This window comes from Ascaphus truei, chromosome 19 (genome assembly GCF_040206685.1).
Source record: "Ascaphus truei isolate aAscTru1 chromosome 19, aAscTru1.hap1, whole genome shotgun sequence".
NCBI classification, from domain to species: Eukaryota; Metazoa; Chordata; class Amphibia; order Anura; family Ascaphidae; genus Ascaphus; species Ascaphus truei.
This window is the reverse complement of record NC_134501.1, coordinates 30,779,464-30,800,190: the sequence shown is the minus strand read 5'-3', so window position 1 is coordinate 30,800,190 and position 20,727 is coordinate 30,779,464. Positions and strand designations below refer to the sequence as shown.

The 20,727-nt window shown below is 42.8% G+C and overlaps 1 protein-coding gene across 1 annotated transcript in view; it reads left to right on the top strand.

The window, feature by feature from the left end:
- LOC142470124 (chymotrypsinogen 2-like) overlaps positions 1–20,727 on the top strand; it is a 113,403-nt gene that overhangs the window by 84,583 nt on the left and 8,093 nt on the right. Inside the window, exons 6-7 of the mRNA XM_075577071.1 lie at positions 12,880–13,060; positions 14,519–14,652. Coding sequence (XP_075433186.1) covers positions 12,880–13,060; positions 14,519–14,652 — 315 coding nt within the window. The remainder of the gene's footprint in view (positions 1–12,879; positions 13,061–14,518; positions 14,653–20,727) is intronic.

The window sequence follows — 20,727 nt, the reverse complement described above, 5'->3', positions numbered from 1 at the left end:
GGGTGGCCAACTCCAGTTCTCAAGGGTCACCAACAGGTCAGGTTTTAAGGATATCCCTGCATCAGCACAGGGGGCTAAATCAGTGGCTCAGTCTTTAATTGAGCCACCTGTGCCAAACCAGGGATATCCTTTAACCCTGACCTGTTGGTGGCCGTTGAGAACAGAAGTTGGCCTCCGATTGTCTTGAGGGAATAAGGGGCAACATGGAAGCAAAAGGTAAAATATCAGCTCGTTGAGGGATGGACTATACATCAGGCTGCAGCGCCTCCGACATGCAGGGAGGGGGAGGGGCGGCGAAGGAAAAAGTGTGCCGGACCCGGTGACTAAAGGGGGCCCTGTACTGCAAATTTGTCCTGACCTCTGGCCCGGCTGCCACAGAGGTAAAAGGAAGGGTTCACAGTGTAGTGTAGGACCTGCATTATTTTGGTTATACCTTGACGTTGGTATGCAGGCTTATGACGCCTTTGGCCAAAAGGTTAACTAAATAACCAAGTATTTTATATTATTATTATTATTGAAGTAATTTACTTTATACCTCTCATTATATATGTTTTGTCAATTGGATGCAGCATTGGGCACCCCCTGTCTCTTGTTATATACAATTGCCACGCTCAGTAGCTCTCTGGTTGACATAAATATATATTCACTTTGTGGTGGGTGTGGGAGTTTGAGCTTGCTGGGAATCTGGGTGAATCGTGGTAGCAATGGTGTTGTCAATACCCCTAGAGATGCACACATCTAAGAACATCACTTTGTCATGATCATGTTCTAAAGTCAAAAACAGATTGAGTTCGTTACTCTTAAGAATGTCAACGAACTCCAGGAGTTCATCAATGGTGCCATTCCATAACATCATCACATCATCGATATAGCGTACCCATATATCGATGTGTGATGTGTATGGCTCCATTTCTTCAGAGAAAACCAGCATAGTTTCCCACCACCCTAAATATAGGTTGGCGTATGATGGGGCGCACTTAGTACCCATGGCCGTACCTTGAATCTGATGGTAATATGTGTTTGCAAACAAGAAGTAGTTATGTGTGAGTACAAACTTGATCAGTTCGGCCATGAATGTATTGTGTGCCTTATAGAATGTGCCCCTTGTATTGAGGAAATACATAACTGCTTTTATACCAGCATCATGTTTGATGCTGGTATATAGTCCTTCGACATCCATAGTGACAAAGATGGTTTTGTCTGTTACAGTAATGCCATCAAGTCTCCTCAACATATCCTTAGTATCTCCAAGGTAGGATGGCAGAGATTGTACAAATGGTCTAAGGATACAGTCTATGTATGAGCTGGTTTTTTCTGTTAAGCTCCCAGTCCCCGAAACAATAGGCCTACCTGGTGGGGGTCTCTTGGATTTGTGTAGTTTGAGAAGGCTGTAAAAGGTGGATGTTTTAGGGAATTTGACCAACATGTAGTCGTATTCCTTTTGACTGATGAGCTTGGTATTTAACACTTTTTGTAAGATGTTCATTAGATCTTTTTGGTACTTATTAGTAGGGTCATTGTCTAAGACTTCATAACAAGCTACATCCGAAAGGAGTCTAATGTTCTCCCTCTTGTAGTCAGTGGGGTCCAAAACAACCAAGTTCCCACCCTTGTCTGCTGGTTTGATAGTAATTTTTTTATTTTCTGTGAGTTCTTTGAGTGCTTTCCTCTCAGATTTGGTAAGATTATCATGAGTATGATAGCGGGTTAGCGTTTCGAGATCCTGAGTGACAAGATCTACGAAAACATCTATATTGGCATAACTGTCACCAAATGGAAGGAATCTAGAGTTTGGTTTTAAATTTGTAAAAGGGCCTTCCCCTACTGATCTGACTGAGTCCTCCTCCAGTGCTAGCAAAGTATTGTATGCCTCCATGTCCCTGCTGTCAAGGCCTGGGATACTGAGTGTGTAAGCTTGTCTGTTTGCCCTTAGTTTAAAGATCTTTTTCAACTTGAGTTTACGAGCAAACAGATTTAGGTCTTTGACCCATTCAAATGTGTTTATATCAGTTGATGGCGAGAAGGACAACCCTTTGTTAAGCAATGTTATGTGGGACTCATTCAGAGGGAAAGTTGACAAGTTTGTGACTGGTGAAGGTGAGACCCTTAGTATCTCTGCTGTTTCCTCCCCCTCCTTGCACCATGGTGTGACTGTCCCTCTCTTGACCTGAGGTCCCAGACCTTTCCCCCGTCTTGTTTTTGCCTTTCTTTTGGGGCCGTAGATTGTTGTCCTAAAAAAGGAACCTGGGGGGGTTGAGTGACAGATGCAGCATTGGGGGGGGTTGGGGGTAGAGGGAGAGAATCTCTATCATCATCTTCAGAGGATTCCCAATCGGTGGAAGAGTCCTGATACTGGGGTGCACTAGTGTTTTTAGGAGGGGCCTTCTTTTTTTTGGCAAATTTATAACGGCATATTTTGTTCTCCTCAAAGCCTCTAGCGTCTCTATTATACTTAATTCTTTTTCTTTTTTTGATCTCACTGGAGAACTTCTCAATGCTACTCTGGAGTTTAACCTCCAGTTCAGTGAACCTGGTATTCGTTTGCCATGTTTCAACTTCTTTCAGCCTTTCATCAATCTGTAGATTGATGTCAGCTAATCTGTTCTTTTGAAAATCCATTAGAAGCTGCATTAACATTTTGGAACATTGTCCCAGCACCAGTTCCCATGAATGGTTAAAATTCTCATCCGCAATATGGTGTGCGGGTGCAAGATCAACCCTCAGGCCTCTTGGTATTAGTTCTGCACCCAGATATTTCTCTACGCTATAAACCTCCCACCGAGTGCGTATTCGCTGTTTGTGTAATTTATCCCATTCAAAGAAGTATTTGGAAATATCTGGTGCTGAGTTGCTCTCATCCGGCACATATTCCGGAGCAAACAAATTATCAGCTTCCTGCTGCCACAGCTGGAAATCAGGGCGACTTGAAAGAAAGCCTGCCATAATATGTGCGAGCTGGGGAGGAAAAGGTCAAAGAAAACCTCAAAATACTGTTAAGTTCAATATAGAAGAACCCCGCTTCAGCTAAGTACAAAGTAATAGTGTGGGGGTAAGGTGCTAATGGGTAACGTACTGTATAAGGTGAGTAATAAAGAAGCAAGAACCCACTATAAGCACTCAATACCCCCTGATGTATGATGTGAAAATTAAAAATAATTTTTAATGCTATACTAATTAAAATAATGGGTGTTAAAATTCAACAAATGACACACATATATGATACCTTATGATGAATATATGTGATATTCCGGGTAACTAAGTAAAGCGACAATTTGAGGTTAATTGGATCAAACTGTCCCAGGGAGCCGGTGTACAGTAATCCCTATTAGTGGTTAATTAGGTGTACGCTGGTATCAGTAAGGGGCTGTTCAATACCTGTCTCAGGTGTCAGACAGGTCCCAGATGGTGAAGGTGAAATGTGAAATGGATCATAATATGCTAGGTACAGACAAAAAGATCAGTATTTCAAACCAGTGTGTGCTCACTTTGCAAATCATGAATCCATAAATGGAAAGTATAGACTCTCTCTACAATCCAACATGTAGCCACCTAACAGCAACTGGTTAACTCCTGAATAGTAAAGGAGTGGGCTGTTAAACACAGAACACAATGAGCAGAGGCTCAATTACGGTCAATTACATAGTACATAGTACATAGTGTCACACAGCTAAGCTACATTAAACCACAGGGCCAATTCCACCTGCCATTTTTTATTAGTTGGATTTAATATCCCTTATAACAAAAGGTTAGATATGAATTCCTCAACATCTGAACTCTGTATGCATTATTTACAGAAGATGAGTATGCTATAACCTGATTAAATGTACTTTACAAGTTTCATCCATGTTGATAGAGATTTTTCATTATATTTCATCTCAGGGGTTAATACTGTATCTTTACCCCATTACCATGTTCACAATTCGCTGACTATCAGGAGTATTAAACACTGATTGCAGAGATCAAGTGCTGCGGTGCAGTTTATTTTAATTAATGCACTGCTGCAGTTAAGATTGTGACTACATCAACTGCATTTATTTAAGGAGAGTTTACGCTTATCAGTTAGTGCTGCATTAGTGACTTTTCAATAGCACTGCATGGACACACCTCCAGGAAGAAACTTCCAGCCAATAGAAACACTACAATGCATATATAAGTTTTACTAGGATCTATGGGACTTCCCCCTCACACTTATAGCCTTGAGAAAGCGTTTCTAACTGCAAAACACGCGTGTCGGCATCTGTCATGTGCACGCGCGCTGTCAGTACTCACATGGTAGCATTATTGAGTTGCAGAGCAAACAGCTGCCAGACGGCTAACGTGTACTAACTTCAATGTTGGGCAGAAGTCTCTGTGGTGACTCAGTGACGCATGGTGAGGCGAGGGCTGCTTGATTTTCCTTGTTATTTTGTTGCATTAGTGTAACCAGCACTCCTAACGGTGGTAGCACATTCATTAATATGTGCATAGGCATACCAACAGCCACACCGTTTCTAGGGGTATATTAGCCACGGCGTTTGCATTTATGAGTGGTATTAGCTCTATGTATTCATCAGCTAGTACACAGGTGATTTATATGTGAATTTATATGGTACATATGTGACTGATTTACCTTCACTGGATCTGTATACCATATGCTCATTTAGCAGTTTACTAATAGTGTGTTCAGTGCTGCTTTGTGGCAGTATTATAACAGTGTCTCTTTCTCACTCAGTACCCACCAAGGAACCTTTTCCTGCACATTAGACAGTTTTCTTTCCACCATACACAGCTTTAAAGTGGCATTAGCACTCCTGACAGTGGAAGCACATTCATTTATATGTGCACAGGTATACTAATAACCACACTGCCTATAGGAGTCTTTGAGCCTCTGCACATTGTGTTCTGTGTTTAATAGTCCACTCCTTTACTATTTTGGAGCTAATTCGCTGCTGTTAGGTGACAACATGTATCCACCATGAAACCTTTCTCTGCATACTAGATAGGTTTCTTTCCACCATACACAGCTTTATAGTGGCATTAGCACTCCTGACAGTGGAAGCACATTCATTTATATGTGCACAGGTACTGTATACTAATAACCACACTGCCTATAGGAGTCTTTGAGCCTCTGCACATTGTGTTCTGTGTTTAATAGTCCACTCCTTTACTATTTTGGAGCTAATTCGCTGCTGTTAGGTGACAACATGTATCCACCATGAAACCTTTCTCTGCATACTAGATAGGTTTCTTTCCACCATACACAGCTTTATAGTGGCATTAGCACTCCTGACAGTGGAAGCACATTCATGAATATGTGCACAGGTATACTGACAACCACACTGCCTATAGGAGTCTATGAGCCTCTGCACATTGTGTTCTGTGTTTAACAGCCCACTCCTCTACTATTCAGGAGTTAACCAGTTGCTGTTAGGTGGCTACATGTTGGATTGTAGAGAGAGTCTATACTTTCCATTTATGGATTCATGATTTGCAAAGTGAGCACACACTGGATTGAAATACTGATCTTTTTGTCTGTACCTAGCATATTATGATCCATTTCACATTTCACCTTCACCATCTGGGACCTGTCTGACACCTGAGACAGGTATTGAACAGCCCCTCACTGATACCAGTGTACACCTAATTAACCACTAATAGGGATTACTGTACACCGGCTCCCTGGGACAGTTTGATCCAATTAACCTCAAATTGTCGCTTTACTTAGTTACCCGGAATATCACATATATTCATCATAGGGTATCATATATGTGTGTCATTTGTTGAATTTTAACACCCATTATTTTAATTAGTATAGCATTAAAAATTATTTTTAATTTTCACGTCATACATCAGGGGGTATTGAGTGCTTATAGTGGGTTCTTGCTTCTTTATTACTCAATTTGGAGTTCTGGCAGGATATTCTTTGTTATAAGGTGTTAAATGGAACACTTAAAGACTGCTCTGGTTTGAGTAATCTCTGCCCTCATGTAAACAGTGGAGGTGATAAACTCCTTTGAACAGCACTTAATTTCTAAACATTGGGACGCTTCTCTGACCATCTGCTGCCTGATGGCCAAAGGAATTTCCTCTGGGTTTTGTCCATACCTTGGGACACAGTGTTACAGACAAAACACAAACATATTAAAATATCCGGTTCCGTTGGGTCCAGCAGGTCCAAACTTCCCAGTTCTCAATGCCAGAACTGGGACACCCTATGGTCCAATTTGAGACTTGCTACGACCTTCGGAACCCGAGTTACACAAATACACCTTAAACCGTTTCCTATTTTAATACAAAAAACTCAGCTGTAAATTAAATCACGTTTTTTCACTAAATCCCCATTGAAAACAACGGGCTCCGCCGCCATAGGCTTTCAATGGCAAACCGCCGCCGTTGGCGGGTATGGGAATCCGCCGCCATAGACTTTCAACGGGGCTGCGCCGCCGTTGAAGTCAATGGGGGTTTTCCGCCAGAGCCGGTCAATGGAGATTGGCCGCCATTGGAGTCTATGGGAAAAGTCCCGAACTTTCAAGGGGGTCCATACTCCGTCGCGTTGGTCCAAGAGGGTCAAGGATGGTTCTGCAGCGATGCCGGAGCATTGACTACAGGTACCCCAAACCCTGATCCTCTGGACCCTCCGGAACCGGAGCTATGAATTACCAAATATCAGCTTTTCACACTTAGCCATTTTCCTGGGCTGTTTCTGCCGCCGCAATTGGAACCTGTGGCGCGACCCGCTCTTCTCGGTTCGACCCTTATCGGGGGTCCAGGATATGGGGACCCGGTGTGGTCGAGTGGGGGGAGGTTTAGGAACTAGGAGCAAAAATAATTTTATTCCTAGGTGCTCTAGAACTGTTTCTTCCCACGCCACTTGTCGTTGAACTTGACTAATCAGTGATCAAAGCTCTCTTTTAGAAAAAGTATCCGCTTTGCGGTTTTGCGGTTTGGACGGCAGCCAACTCGTTCCTGGAAAGCGCCGTCGAGGAACCTCCATTGAAATCAATGAGCCCATTGACTTACAATGGGAAACCGCCGCTCCTCCTCTCGGACGCCATCTGCTGGTCTTCTCAGGAAACAGGGCCAAAACAGCAAGATTCGCCATTGAAACGCATGGAACTCCAATGGCGGCCTATGGACCCTGCAAAATGGTGCCTGAAAAGGCGGGAAAATTACACAAAGGGCTATAATCACTAAAGAACTATTAACCCTTGTGCTCCCAGATGAATCCTAGTGTGTGTGTGATGCAGACACTGATTAAACCAGATGTTACAATAAAGCATGGGAACAGGGGAATATACATTTTCATGTTATAACAAGGGTTAAATCACATTTCTGGACCTCAGCCCAGTTAACCCCTTGTCTCCCTGGTGAGGTCAGGAGATGGCCAAATGGGGTGCAACCCCTTTAATCCCGGGCCACCCCCTTTCTCCCTCTACACGGGGCCTTTCAGATCCTTGCGTGTACTGACTGATCTGTGTGGTTGATTTGAAGTGCTGGTTGGTTAAACTGTGTGCAGTTATAACCAGAAGCAGTTTAAACAAGGAAGCGGTTAGACAAGGTATAGTTTATTGAAGTACAGTTTACTGTTAGTACTCCTAAACTTCATAGTTGCTAGATTGAGCAGGATTGAAAATGCCACTCAATGCACATCTTGCCACATGTATGTGCACTTGGAGCAGCTGTTCCAAGGAGCATACCGCTGTGAGAGGTGTGAGCGGGTGGTCTCTTTAGAATCAGAGATTACTGATCTGAAGAGGCAACTTGCAATATTGAGGGACATTGGCAATCTTGAAAGGGAATTAGAGCTCACTGAGCAGGCCCTTGCTTCGACTAGTGATGCAGATGGTGGCGCTGTTAGTGAGGAGCAGGTAGGTAGCTTGGTTTCTGTTAGTGAGGAGCAGGTAGGTAGCTGGGTGACAGAAGGGGAAGCAGGGGCAATAGGGAGAGGCAGGTCATTTCTGAGCTGACACTTCCCAATAGATTTGCTGTTTTGAGTGAAGATATTGAGAATGTTGGGGCAGAAATGGCAAGGCTGGAGGAATAGGGGAATAGTTCCATAGCAGCCAGGGGAATAGTTCCTCCAGCACAGTGGGGACTCAGGATGCTCAGATACAAAGAAAGATTGTGGTGGTAGGGGACTCCATTATTAGGAAGGTAAATAGGGCAATCTGTTGCCAGTACCGCATGAACCGAACAGATTGTTGTCTCCCGGGTGCTCGGGTTTTGCACATTGCGGATCGGGTAGACAGATTGTTGGGGGGGGGGGGGGCTGGGATTGGCCCAGCGGTATTGGTACACGTTGGCACCAATGACAAAGTTAGAGAAAGATGGAGAGTCCTAAAAAATGATTACAGGGATCTAGGCCAAAAGCTTAAGGCAAAGACCTCCAAGGTAGTATTTTCTGAAATACTACCAGTGCCATGCGCTACCGCAGGGAGACAGTCAGAGATCAGGGAGGTTAATGCATGGCTAAGAAAGTGGTGGAAGAAGGAGGGGTTTGGGTTTTTAGAACACTGGGACTCCTTTTCTGAGAGGTGCCATCTATATTCTAGGGATGGATTGCACCTCAATGAAGAGGGTTCTTCTGTGCTAGGGGGGAGAATGCTAAAAAGGTTGGAGGAGATTTTAAACTAGGATGGAGGGGGGAGGGGAATGAAACAGATAATGAACTCAATGGAATAGATGAGGATTCAAGGTGGTATGGAGGTAGAATGGGGGCAAGTGCAAGTTTGACAAGCAGTGAGACACCCATAGTAAATACAGATAATACTAGAAAACTTCTAAAGACTAAACCAATTGGGAGCAGAAAGGAAGGAGCAGATAAGATAATAGTACTGGCTGAAAAAAAAAATACTTAAATGCATGCTTGCTAATGCAAGAAGCCTGACAGATAAAATGGGGGAGCTTGAATTAATAGCTGCAAGGGAGCAGTATGATATCATAAGCATTACTGAAACATGGTGGGATGAAACTCATGACTGGACAGGTAATTTAGAGGGTTATTCTCTTTTTCGGAAGGATCGAACAATAGAAGGGGAGGTGGAGTATGTTTATATGTTAAACCGGATCTAAAACCTATTATCAGGGATGATGTCTATGAAGGGAATGATGAAAATGTAGAGACTTTGTGGATAGAAATTAGCAGTGGAGGTAAAAGTATAAAGAAAATGTTTGTGGGAGTATGCTATAAACCACCAAATATCTATGAGATTGAGGAAGCTAAAATACTTTTGCAAATGGAGAAGGCATCAAAACTTGGTCATGTTTGCATAATGGGGGATTTTAATTATCCTGACATAGACTGGGGCAATGAGATTAGCGTTCAAACAAAAGGGAACAGGTTTTTGGGGGTGCTTAAAGACAATTATATGACCCAAATTATTGAGGAACCAACCAGGAGAGGGGCAGTTCTGGATTTGGTCGTATCAAACAATGTAGAAGTAATAACAAATATTCAAGTCCTGGAACATTTGGGTAACAGTGATCATAACATGGTCTCATTTGAAATAAATTATCAAAAAACAGATTACTTGGGTTCAACAAAGACTTTAAACTTTGAAAGGCAGATTTTAATAAACTGAGGTCTAATCTAGTAGTAATACAATGGGATGATGTTTTTGCAGGGAAAAATGTAGAAGATAAATGGGCAGTCTTTAAAACATTGTTAGAAAAGCACACTTATCAGTATATACCCTTGGGTAATAAGTATAAAAGAAATAAATCAAAACCAATGTGGCTAAATAAACAGGTAGGGGAGGAAATGGACAAGAAGAGGAAGGTGTTTAGATTCTTTAAGTCAGAAGGAACAGAGACATCGTATCAGAATTATAAGGAATGTAACAAAAATTGCAAAAGGGCAATCAAATTAGCAAAAATGGATAATGAAAAAAGGATTGCAATAGAAATCCAGGTCAACCATAAAAAAATTCTTTAAGTACCTTAATAACAAAAAAATGAGAAAAGAAAATATAGGACCCTTTCAGTGTGAGATGGGCAGGCAGATTATTGGATATAAGGAAAAAGCTGAGGTATTAAACAAATTCTTTGCCTCTGTGTTTACCAGGGAAGAATCAAGTTCAATAGTAGTGCCGCAGGAGGAAGCCACAACCTCCATATTAATGAACAATTGGTTAACTGAGGAAGAAGTTCATAAGCGACTTGAAAAAATTAAAGTAAATAAGGCACCTGGCTCAGATGGCATACATCCAAGAGTTCTCAATGAGTTATATTTAATATTCAAGGACTCAATTTCCACAGGCTCAGTACCACAAGATTGGCGTAAAGCAGATGTGGTGCCTATATTTGAAAAAGGGAGCTATATCACAACCGGGAAATTACAGACCTGTAAGCCTGACTTCAATAGTAGAGAAACTACTTGAAGGTTTAATACGGGATAATATTCAGGAATACCTAATGGAAAACAAAATTATCAGTAATAATCAGCATGGATTTATGAAGGATAGATCTTGCCAAACTAACCTTATTTGTTTCTTTGAGGAGGTAAGTAGGAATTTAGACCAGGGTAATGCAGTTGATGTGGTCTACTTAGATTTTGCAAAGGCTTTTGATACGGTTTCACACAAGAGGTTGGTGAGCAAAATAAAGAAAATTGGACTTACAGTAGTAATAATAAATGCACCTGGATTGAAAACTGGTTAAAGGACAGACAACAGAGGGTTATCATAAATGGAACTTTTTCAGGTTGGGCTAAAGTCGTGAGTGGAGTACCTCAGGGATCGGTACTGGGACCCCTGCTTTTTAACTTGTTTATTAATGACCTTGAGGTTGGGATCAAGAGCAAAGTCTCCATCTTTGCTGATGATACTAAATTGTGTCAGGTAATAGAATCAGAGCAGGATGTAATTTCTCTTCAGAAGGACTTGGAGAGACTGGAAACGTGGGCAGGTAAATGGCAGATGAGGTTTAATACAGATAAATGTAAGGTTATGCATTTGGGATACAAGAATAAAAAGGTGACTTACAAATTATATGGAGATATATTGGGGGAATCCTTGATGGAGAAGGATTTAGGAGTGCTTGTAGACAGCAGGCTTAGCAATAGTGCCCAATGTCATGCAGTAGCTGCAAAGGCAAACAAGATCTTATCTTGCATCAAACGGGCAATGGATGGAAGGGAAGTAAACATAATTATGCCCCTTTACAAAGCATTAGTAAGACCACACCTTGAATATGGAGTACAATTTTGGGCACCAATCCTAAGAAAAGACATTATGGAACTAGAGAGAGCAGAGAAGAGCCACAAAATTAATAAAGGGGATAGACATTCTAACATATGAGGAGAGGCTAGTTAAATTAGATTTATTTACATTAGAAAAGAGGCGTCTAAGAGGGGATATGATAACTATATACAAATATATTCGGGGACAATACAAGGAGCTTTCAAAAGAACTATTCATCCCACGGGCAGTACAAAGGACTCGGGCCATCCCTTAAGGTTGGAGGAAAGGAAATTTCACCTGCAACAAAGGAAAGGGTTCTTTACCGTAAGGGCAGTTAAAATGTGGAATTCATTACCCATGGAGACTGTGATGGCAGATACAATAGATTTGTTCAAAAAAAGGTTGGACATCTTTTTAGATGGGAAAGGTATACAGGGTTATACCAAATAAGTATACATGGGAAGGATGTTGATCCAGGGATTAATCCGATTGCCAATTCTTGGAGTCAGGAAGGAATTAAGTTTTCCCCTTAATGGGGTTTTTTGTTTGCCTTCCTCTGGATCAATAAGTAAGTATAGATATAGGATAAAGTATCTGTTGACTAAATTTAGCATAGGTTGAACTTGATGGACCTATGTCTTTTTTCAACCTCATCTACTATGTAACTATGTAAAGTTCTGAGAGACCATTTGGCTATCAAGCTTGTTGCCAGCAAGTCTCCTCAGACTCCGGACATGAAAACCTCAGAGGTTGCCAAGGTGTGAAAGCCATTTGGGTACCGGAGTTAGGCTCAAGTACTCACGTCCTGGTGGCTAGGATTTCAAGCTGATTTTAGTTCCAGGACGTTTGGAACTAACTCCCGGTGAACTGATTTCAAGTCTACCGGAGGTGAAGGAGTGGTGGCATCTGGAACTTCATGCCGATTTGAGTTCTAGGAGATTTGGGCTAAGTCCCGGTCAACTAAAGACTCTTGTATTTCATTGTATTTTAGTTAGTAAAGTCTAGTTTTTTTGCCCAGGTCCCAAGTAAGTGTGTCTCATCTTATGTAGGTTGTTTCCTCTGTGTGTATGCCTTTTCATGCAAATCCATTTTCAATTTATTCCACTTATCTTGTTTTGCTCAATGTATGATCAGGAATAAAACGTGTAAATGCCTGGTCTCCAATGACAGTGACACAGGTAAAATCTTCTTTGTCATTAAGAAGCCATCATTAATCAAACACATAAACACAAATTGCAGATATGCATTCATTCTGGGTTCCCAAAATACAAATAAGTAAAAGTTACTTTAAGGGAGATATCATTATTTTGTAGGGAGTAAATGACACTAATAATAGTTTTTTTTAACCCAGTGCGTGGGACTGACCCTTTAATGCAGGAGTGGTCAACTCTAGCTCCCAAGCCCCTCCCAACTGGTCAGGTTTTCAGAATATCCCAGCTTCAGCACAGGTTGCTCAATCAATCAGAGGCTCAGTCGAAGACTCCTCCAGTCTTTGACTGAGCCTCTGATTGAGCCACCTGTGCTGAAGCAGAGACGGATTGAGCCACCTATACTGAATCTGGGATATCCTGAAAACGTGACTTGTTGGGGGGGCTTGAAGACTGAAGTTGAGCCCCCTGTTTTAATGAACCAACATTGATTGGCTGCAGTTTCAGAATCCCATGGATCTCTTCTTCAGAAGACCTTTGCACCAGTATCATAGATCTTCCATTTACTCCAGGTTATCATACATCCTCTGTACAACAATGAAACTGGGGCGCATGATGTCCTACTGGTGAAGCTCTCCACCCCTGTTGTATATGACGACCGCGTGTCCCCTGTGTGCCTCAATGCTTCAAGTGATGACTTCTCAGCTGGATTTAAATGTGTCACAAGTGGATGGGGCTGCATCAACGGATCCAGTAAGACAGACCGTAATATGGAGCATTCAGTTGAATATCTTTCAATATACTCCTCAACACTCTGATTCAATGTCCCAAGCTGGAGAAAAGTTGAATGGAACCAACATCTTCTCCAGCACATGGAAATGACTTCACAGCACTGTACTGTACGTGTCATGGGCCCTTGCACCCTAGAGACTGTTATGATGTTATAGGTATGTCATGGGCACTTGCTCATTTTGTAGTGGGTGATCGGCTCAACCGCTTTAACAATTAGAGTGCCGAATATCCAGGGGCACCAGAGTGCAACTGGGGCTCTGGCACTTCTGGGTCATGTGATCACTCCGGGGGAGAAAAATCGTATGACGCGACCCGGCCCGGATTGACGGAAATGGAATTGGATGGGGCAGCAGTCTGTCCGATCACCTCCTACAAAGTGACCAAGTGCCTAGTACAGCAGAAGGGACTCTAGCGTGGCAGGACCCACGGCATGTGTGCCTCTGGCAGGTCAGGTATGTTATTAGGACACTGGGTGCTTCCTTGGTGTGTGATATACTAAAATGTCCTGGTTACAAAACTGGGGCAAAAACAGCACCAGATTTACCAAGGAAAACAAATTAAATTGGAAACAATTCAAGTTTTTAATTTGATAAATTGGGTACTATTCTTTGCCCCAGTTTTGCCGCTGAGACACTTTAGTAAATAACTCGACTGGAGTCTGTTTAAGGAAGAATCAATATTCTGGGCTGTGTTTACTAAGCAGCACTACCCCATAAGACTCCTTCCCGCACGGCTTAGTAAATTGGGCTCTTTATAAGTCATACAAATGAATATGCTGCGCCTGTAAGGCGTCTTCTAGAGATACGCCACGTGGTTAATTATGGCCTCTTGTGGTCCATTAATTTAAATGGGGCTGTAAGTTGCCTTTTAGCATTGAAGGCGTCGTATGAAGCAGGCTTACTAAATATGGCCCTAAATGGGGACACATAAATGGTCATTAATGATCAATGAAGCACATGGCTGAAGTGCCGGTTCGGGTTATCGCACACGTTCCGGTGTTAATGCCCATTCGTCAATGGGAGCCAATGCTGGAACGGGTGTGATAACCAGTATCTGGACTCGATGAATGGGCCCCAATGTTGGCTATGACACTTTAGTGAATAAACAAAGTAAAGATGAATGAAATACAGGTTATACATATTATTCTGTCTTCTATGTGTTAGTTCACGAGGGAGGCGATAGCTATTTAATCCTTAACAATGGACTCTAATATTTGTACTGCCCCATCTGTAACCCACAGTAATAACCCACTGGAGATTGAGGGCATTAGATATTATTATAAGTGGGCAACTGGAGTCAGTAACTGTAATTACCATTAGAAGGCAATACGGGCCTGTGTTCTCAAAACTAAAGATAACTGGAAATAGGTAGTGATGCTATGATTGCTTTATGTTGCAGCATGTTCATTTTTTTTTCCAGCTGAAGAATCCCCAACCAAACTGCAGCAGGTTTCCCTCCCATTGATTTCCAACCATGAATGTCAGACATTCTTGGATGTAAATATCTCAGGTACCATGATCTGTGCTGGAGCGGCGGGAGCTACCTCTTGCATGGTACGATGTTTGTTTTTCTTCCATTGGACCATATTACAGTGTTTATTAGCCTCTGATCTCTCCCTATGCAACTGCTCAGCTTATGCGCTCAGCTCAAGGCTGTCTCCTTTCTATCCCATTTACTCTACTTCATTCTCATGCCTAATATCTCCTTCACTCACAGCCTGTGAAATACACCCAATAGATAATGGACACTCGCTCTATACTGAGAGGGTGCTACCCAAGAATAGCCACTTCCTAGGAAGCTAAAAAGAGCCAACACATACAGTATAAAGACAAAAGAGAGAAAAAATCCTTTTGGGTGGGTGCATTCCTATATGAATCCCTTTAGTACAAATTGTACTTTGGTATATATTATATCACAATGATAACAGTGGAAGTGCAGATTGCTACATATCACAAGACTAAATTAGGTCTCATGTGAGTAGGAGAGAACTTTAACCCAAAACCACTCTAATAGACATATCTATGGACACAGTCCATTAATCATACTGGAAGTCCAGTTGATGTCTAGTTACCAGCCTAAGGGGGCTATGCACTAAGCTCAATGGCTTTGTATTCTGATTTTCCAAAAAAGCAGGTTCGTTAAAAAGTGAGGCCTGGGACGCGATTCACTAAGGCCTTGAACCCATTTTTTAACGTACCTGCTCAAAATAGCTCAAAACACCCACAGCGTACGTGTTGCTTTCCCCCCCCCCCCCTAGCGTTTTTAACCTTTACGTACGCTAGCTGATAGAAAAAAAAGCCACATGTAACATTTGCATGTAGGATTCTGTATCTCCATGCAAGGCTGTTACAGGCGATCGTACACTAAATAAATACATTTGAATAATAGTGTACATGAGCAGGGGGTCTCTGGACCTGAACCGTATTGGTTTCAGGTCCGTGGACCCCCTACTTCAGGAGATATAGGCCCCGTTATGGGGTGCTGGTATCCCCTGCACTTTAAAGCTCCCGCGTCACGTGACCGGGACATTTAAATTTTGCAGGAGATACCGGCACCCCATAAATGGGCCTGTATCTCCTGAAGTAGGGGGTCCCCGAGGCTGAAACCAATGCGGTTCAGCTCAGGAGACCTCCTGCACATCTATACTAGTATTAAAACATACATGTGATGCTGCCTTTACCATTTATATTTGCTGTGACTTCACTTCTTCTCAAATTATGCACTTCTTTTTACCAGCCTCAGTATGTCTCTAACTCTATTCATATATCTCCATCTCTCCTTCCTTCACCACTTCTCTGTTCACATGAACTCCTTTCTTACCTGCGTCCTCTGACACCACACAGCTATATCCCCTGCACTAAATCATACCCCTACAAATCCTCCTCACACATCCTCTTTCTATCCATGCTTCTCCTCCTTGCTTCTGGGGATATCTCTCCCAATCCTGGTCCTTGCCCTATTCCTTCATGCGCTCGTCCTCGCCTGCCAATTGCAACCTCTACTCCTTCTGGTATCAACCCCTCCAACCTCATACCCATCCCCTGCCACCCTCACTCCTCTCTCCCTTTCTCCTGTGCCCTTTGGAATGCTCGCTCCCTTTCTAACAAGTTCCTCTCTGTACATGACTTCTTTCTCTCTCACTCTCTGCTCCTATTTGCTATAACTGAGACCTGGCTCACTCAGTCTGACTTCGCTCTGGAAGCTGCCCTCTCTTATGGTGGCCTTTCCTTCTCCCACACTCCGCGCACTGATGGCAGGGGTGGAGGCGTGGGGCTCCTGATCTCCTCTCTCTGTCGTTACCGAACCCTTCCTATTCCCCCCTCTCTTGCTTTTCCCTCCTTTGAGGCTCACACTGTCCAGATCTTCTCTCCTCTCCCTGTCCATATGGCGGTCATCTATTGCCCACCTACCTCTACTCATCCCCCTTCTGCCTTTCTCTCTCACTTTGAATCCTGGCTCTCTTTCTTCCTCTCCTCAGACTCCCCTGTTCTTCTCCTTGGGGACTTCAATTGCCACATTGATGACCCCTCTCTCCCTTGGGCTTCCCGCTTTCTTTCTCTAACCTCTTCTTTTGGCCTTCAGCAGTGGACTGCAGCCAGCACCCACAAGGATGGCCACTACTTAGACCTGGTTTTCACTAAGAACTTCTCTCTCTCCGATTTCTCCATTTCCCCTTTTCCTCTCTCTGACCATCATCTCATCTCATCTCATTCTCTCTATCTCACTTCTCCCCTTCCCCACCTCCATCTACCCCCCGGTTCTGCAGAAACCTGCGCTCTATTCACTTACCTGACTTTGAGTCCACTTTATGCTCCTCCCTCTCCTGTCTCAGCTCTGCTACAGACCCCGACAACCTGGTCAGGAACTACAACTCTGTCTTGGCCTCGTCTCTTGATCTACATGCCCTCTTTCTCTCTGCCGCACTCGCCCTTCTAACCCTAGACCCTGACTAAATTCCCACACACGCATGCTGCGTTCCTCCACTCATTCCTCTGAATGCCTCTGGAGGAAGTCTCACACTCTCGCAGACTTCCTTCACTACAAATTTATGCTATCCTGTTTCAACTCTGCCCTCTCGCAAGCTAAACAAGCCTACTTTTCTGCACTAATCAACATGCACAAGTCTAACCCACGCCGACTGTTCTCTGTCTTTGATACTCTACTCAAACCACCCTCAGCTGCCTCTCCTTCCTCCATCTCCGCTCAGGACTTTGCTGACTATTTTAAGGAAAAGGTGGAATCCATAAGGCAGAACATTCCCTCTGTTTCTTCCTCCCATCCTACACCTCTTCCTAACTCGCCTCCTGCCTTCCTTGACTCTTTTTCCACTGTCTCAGAGGAGGATGTGTCGCTGTTGATCGCCTCTTCTCCCTCTACCACTTGCCCTCTTGACCCCATTCCCTCCCATCTCCTAAAACCTCTTGCTCCTACCATAATCCCTACGCTCACACACATTTTTAACTCCTCACTCTGCTCTGGAACCTTTCCATCCTCCTTCAAACATGCAACAGTCATACCATTACTCAAAAACTGCAAACTTGACCCTACCTGTCTTTCTAACTATCGACCTGTCTCCCTCCTGCCTTTTGCCTCTAAACTCCTTGAACGTCTTGTATTCTCTCGCTTGCTCCATTTTCTCAACGCCTATTCTCTCCTAGACCCTCTACAATCTGGCTTCCGCACTGCTCACTCCACGGAAACAGCCCTCACTAAAATAACTGAAGACCTCCATGCTGCCAAAGACAGAGGTCATTACACTCTGCTCATATTACTCGACCTCTCTGCAGCATTTGACACCGTGGACCACCCTCTTCTCCTTCACATTCTCCATACTCTTGGTATTTGGAACAAAGCTCTATCCTGGATCTCATCCTACCTCTCCCATCGTACTTTCAGTGTCTCTTCTGCTAACACCTCCTCCTCCTCTATTGATCTCTCTGTGGGGGTACCCCAGGGCTCTGTCCTGGGACCTCTTCTCTTTTCTCTGTACACACTCTCTCTAGGTGACCTAATAACATCTTTTGGGTTTAAATATCACCTCTATGCGGACGACACACAAATATACTTTTCAACACCTGACCTTACACCTGCTGTACAAACCAAAGTTTCTGAATGTCTCTCTGCTATATCATCCTGGATGGCCCTCCGCCACCTTAAACTCAACATGGCTAAAACAGAGCTCCTCATACTTCCTCCCAAACCTGGCCCTACTACCTCCTTCCACATTACTGTTGGAACTACAATCATTCACCCAGTAGCCCAAGCACGCTGCCTAGGGGTCACACTCGACTCCTCTCTCACATTCGCCCCTCACATTCAAAACATTTCTAAAACTTGTCGCTTTTTCCTCCGCAATATAACAAAGATACGCCCTTTCCTCTGTTGCTCGACTGCTAAAACTCTGACTCAGGCTCTCATTCTCTCCCATCTTGATTACTGTAACCTCCTGCTGTCCGGCCTTCCTGCCTCTCACCTGTCTCCCCTACAATCTATCCTAAATGCTGCTGCCAGAATCACTGTACTCTTTCCTAGATCTGTCTCAGCATCTCCCCTCATGAAATCCCTCTCCTGGCTTCCGATCAACTCCCGCATCTCACACTCCATTCTTCTCCTCACTTTTAAAGCTTTACACTCTTCTGCCCCTCCTTACATCTCAGCCCTAATTTCTCGCTATGCACCATTCCGACTCTTGCGTTCTGCTCAAGGATGTCTTCTTTCTACCCCCTTTGTATCTAAAGCCCTCTCCCGCCTTAAACCTTTTTCACTGACTGCCCCACACCTCTGGAATGCCCTTCCCCTCAGTACCCGACTAGCACCCTCTCTATCCACCTTTAAGACACACCTTAAGACACAATTGCTTAAAGAAGCATATGAATAGCACTGTGAATATTCTGAACACATGATACATAAAGCTTGGCCCCCTGCAGACGCACTTACCAGAACTCCCTCCTACTGTCTCTGTACGTCCTCCCTACCTACCAATTAGACTGTAAGCTCCTCGGGGCAGGGACTCCTCTTCCTTAATGTTACGTTTATGTCTAAAGCACTTATTCCCATGATCTGTTATTTATATTATCTGTTATTTATTTGATTACCACATGTATTACTACTGTGAAGCGCTATGTACATTAATGGCGCTATATAAATAAAGACATACAATACAATACAATACATAACAATAAATAATAATTCCTTACCGTAGCGGCTATCCGCTATGGTAATGAAGCTGAATTCATGTACATTTTAATAATAGTGTGCGGGAGCAGGGGGTCCCCGGAGCTGAACCGCATTGATTTCTGTCTCAGAGACCCCTGCTTCCCGCATTACAGGACCCGGTATGGGGCATCGGGTGCCAGTGTCGCCGCCATCTTTATAGCGTCCAAGACGTGATGTGGGCTCTATAAAGATGGCGTTGACACTGGCACCGATGAAAACACATAAAACATGCATAAATCAAAACATGAATTCTTAATCTTAAAATCACCACATTGCATGTTACAAAAAATCCAGCAGCAATTGTAAATATAAAACAACAAACCAGCAGCTACACAAATGTATATGAAATGTCACACAATTGCATTGAGTGTGTACATGATGCAATTAATCTGTGCATCATGTAACACTATGCAAAATATATGTAACAATAACATACACTTATACACAATGTCCCCTAACCACCAATGCCATCATGAAAATCAAATAGAAACTAAGCAACATCAATACAATTACCAATCAATTAATCAATTTCCTAAAACAATTACAATATAATACAAATCAATTATACAATTCCCTATTCAATTCCTAAAGCCAAACCATTGCCAAAACAATTCTAATTGAAAGTAACCACCATCATTCTAATCTAACTACCAGAAATAAGCCATTACAAATAACCTATAACTAAATACAAATTACATTATTCACACCAATGACAAAATAAAGCTGATAAATACATTAGCCATACATGAAAAGAACATAAACATTAGCAAAACAATCAATTATTAACCCTGTAAGTTAAAAATAGAACATTTTAATACATACACAACAGCCAGGTCCAAGAGCTGACACTTTAGGACCCAACCACTTGACTCAGGTGCAACCACGAGGGCTTGACCTTTATTAGTGAGCCTGGTTACCCCCTCACTGGCACAATAATTAAAGTATATAAATAAGAAAATAAACAGCTCCAGATGACATCATTTCATTATTGTTATTATTATATATATATTTTGTAAATCAAATTCTCATTTTCAAAATAAAAACATTTAAGGGGCCTATTCTAGTAGCCATCATAACCCACTGATCGAGGCTTTTTAGCTGTTATCGGCCAAAAATGCCTACAGCGATTCAGAAAGCATCGATAGGTTGGCTGAATCACCATTTTTGGCTCTCGTCCAAAACACATCGCCAGGTGAGCCGCGATAAGCCCCTTATCACCAGTTTTAACATTTGTGCAATTTTAGTAGCCTAGATTAGTTTATCGAGGCTAATCGCTGCTCTAGATTATACAATTGTTGTATGGTGCTCTAAAACAGAATGAACAGCATTGTTGAATGATAGAATGGCAAATTCTTATATGGATACCCCTCCAATGAGTAATTAATGTGCTGAAAAATAATAATTGTCCCAAA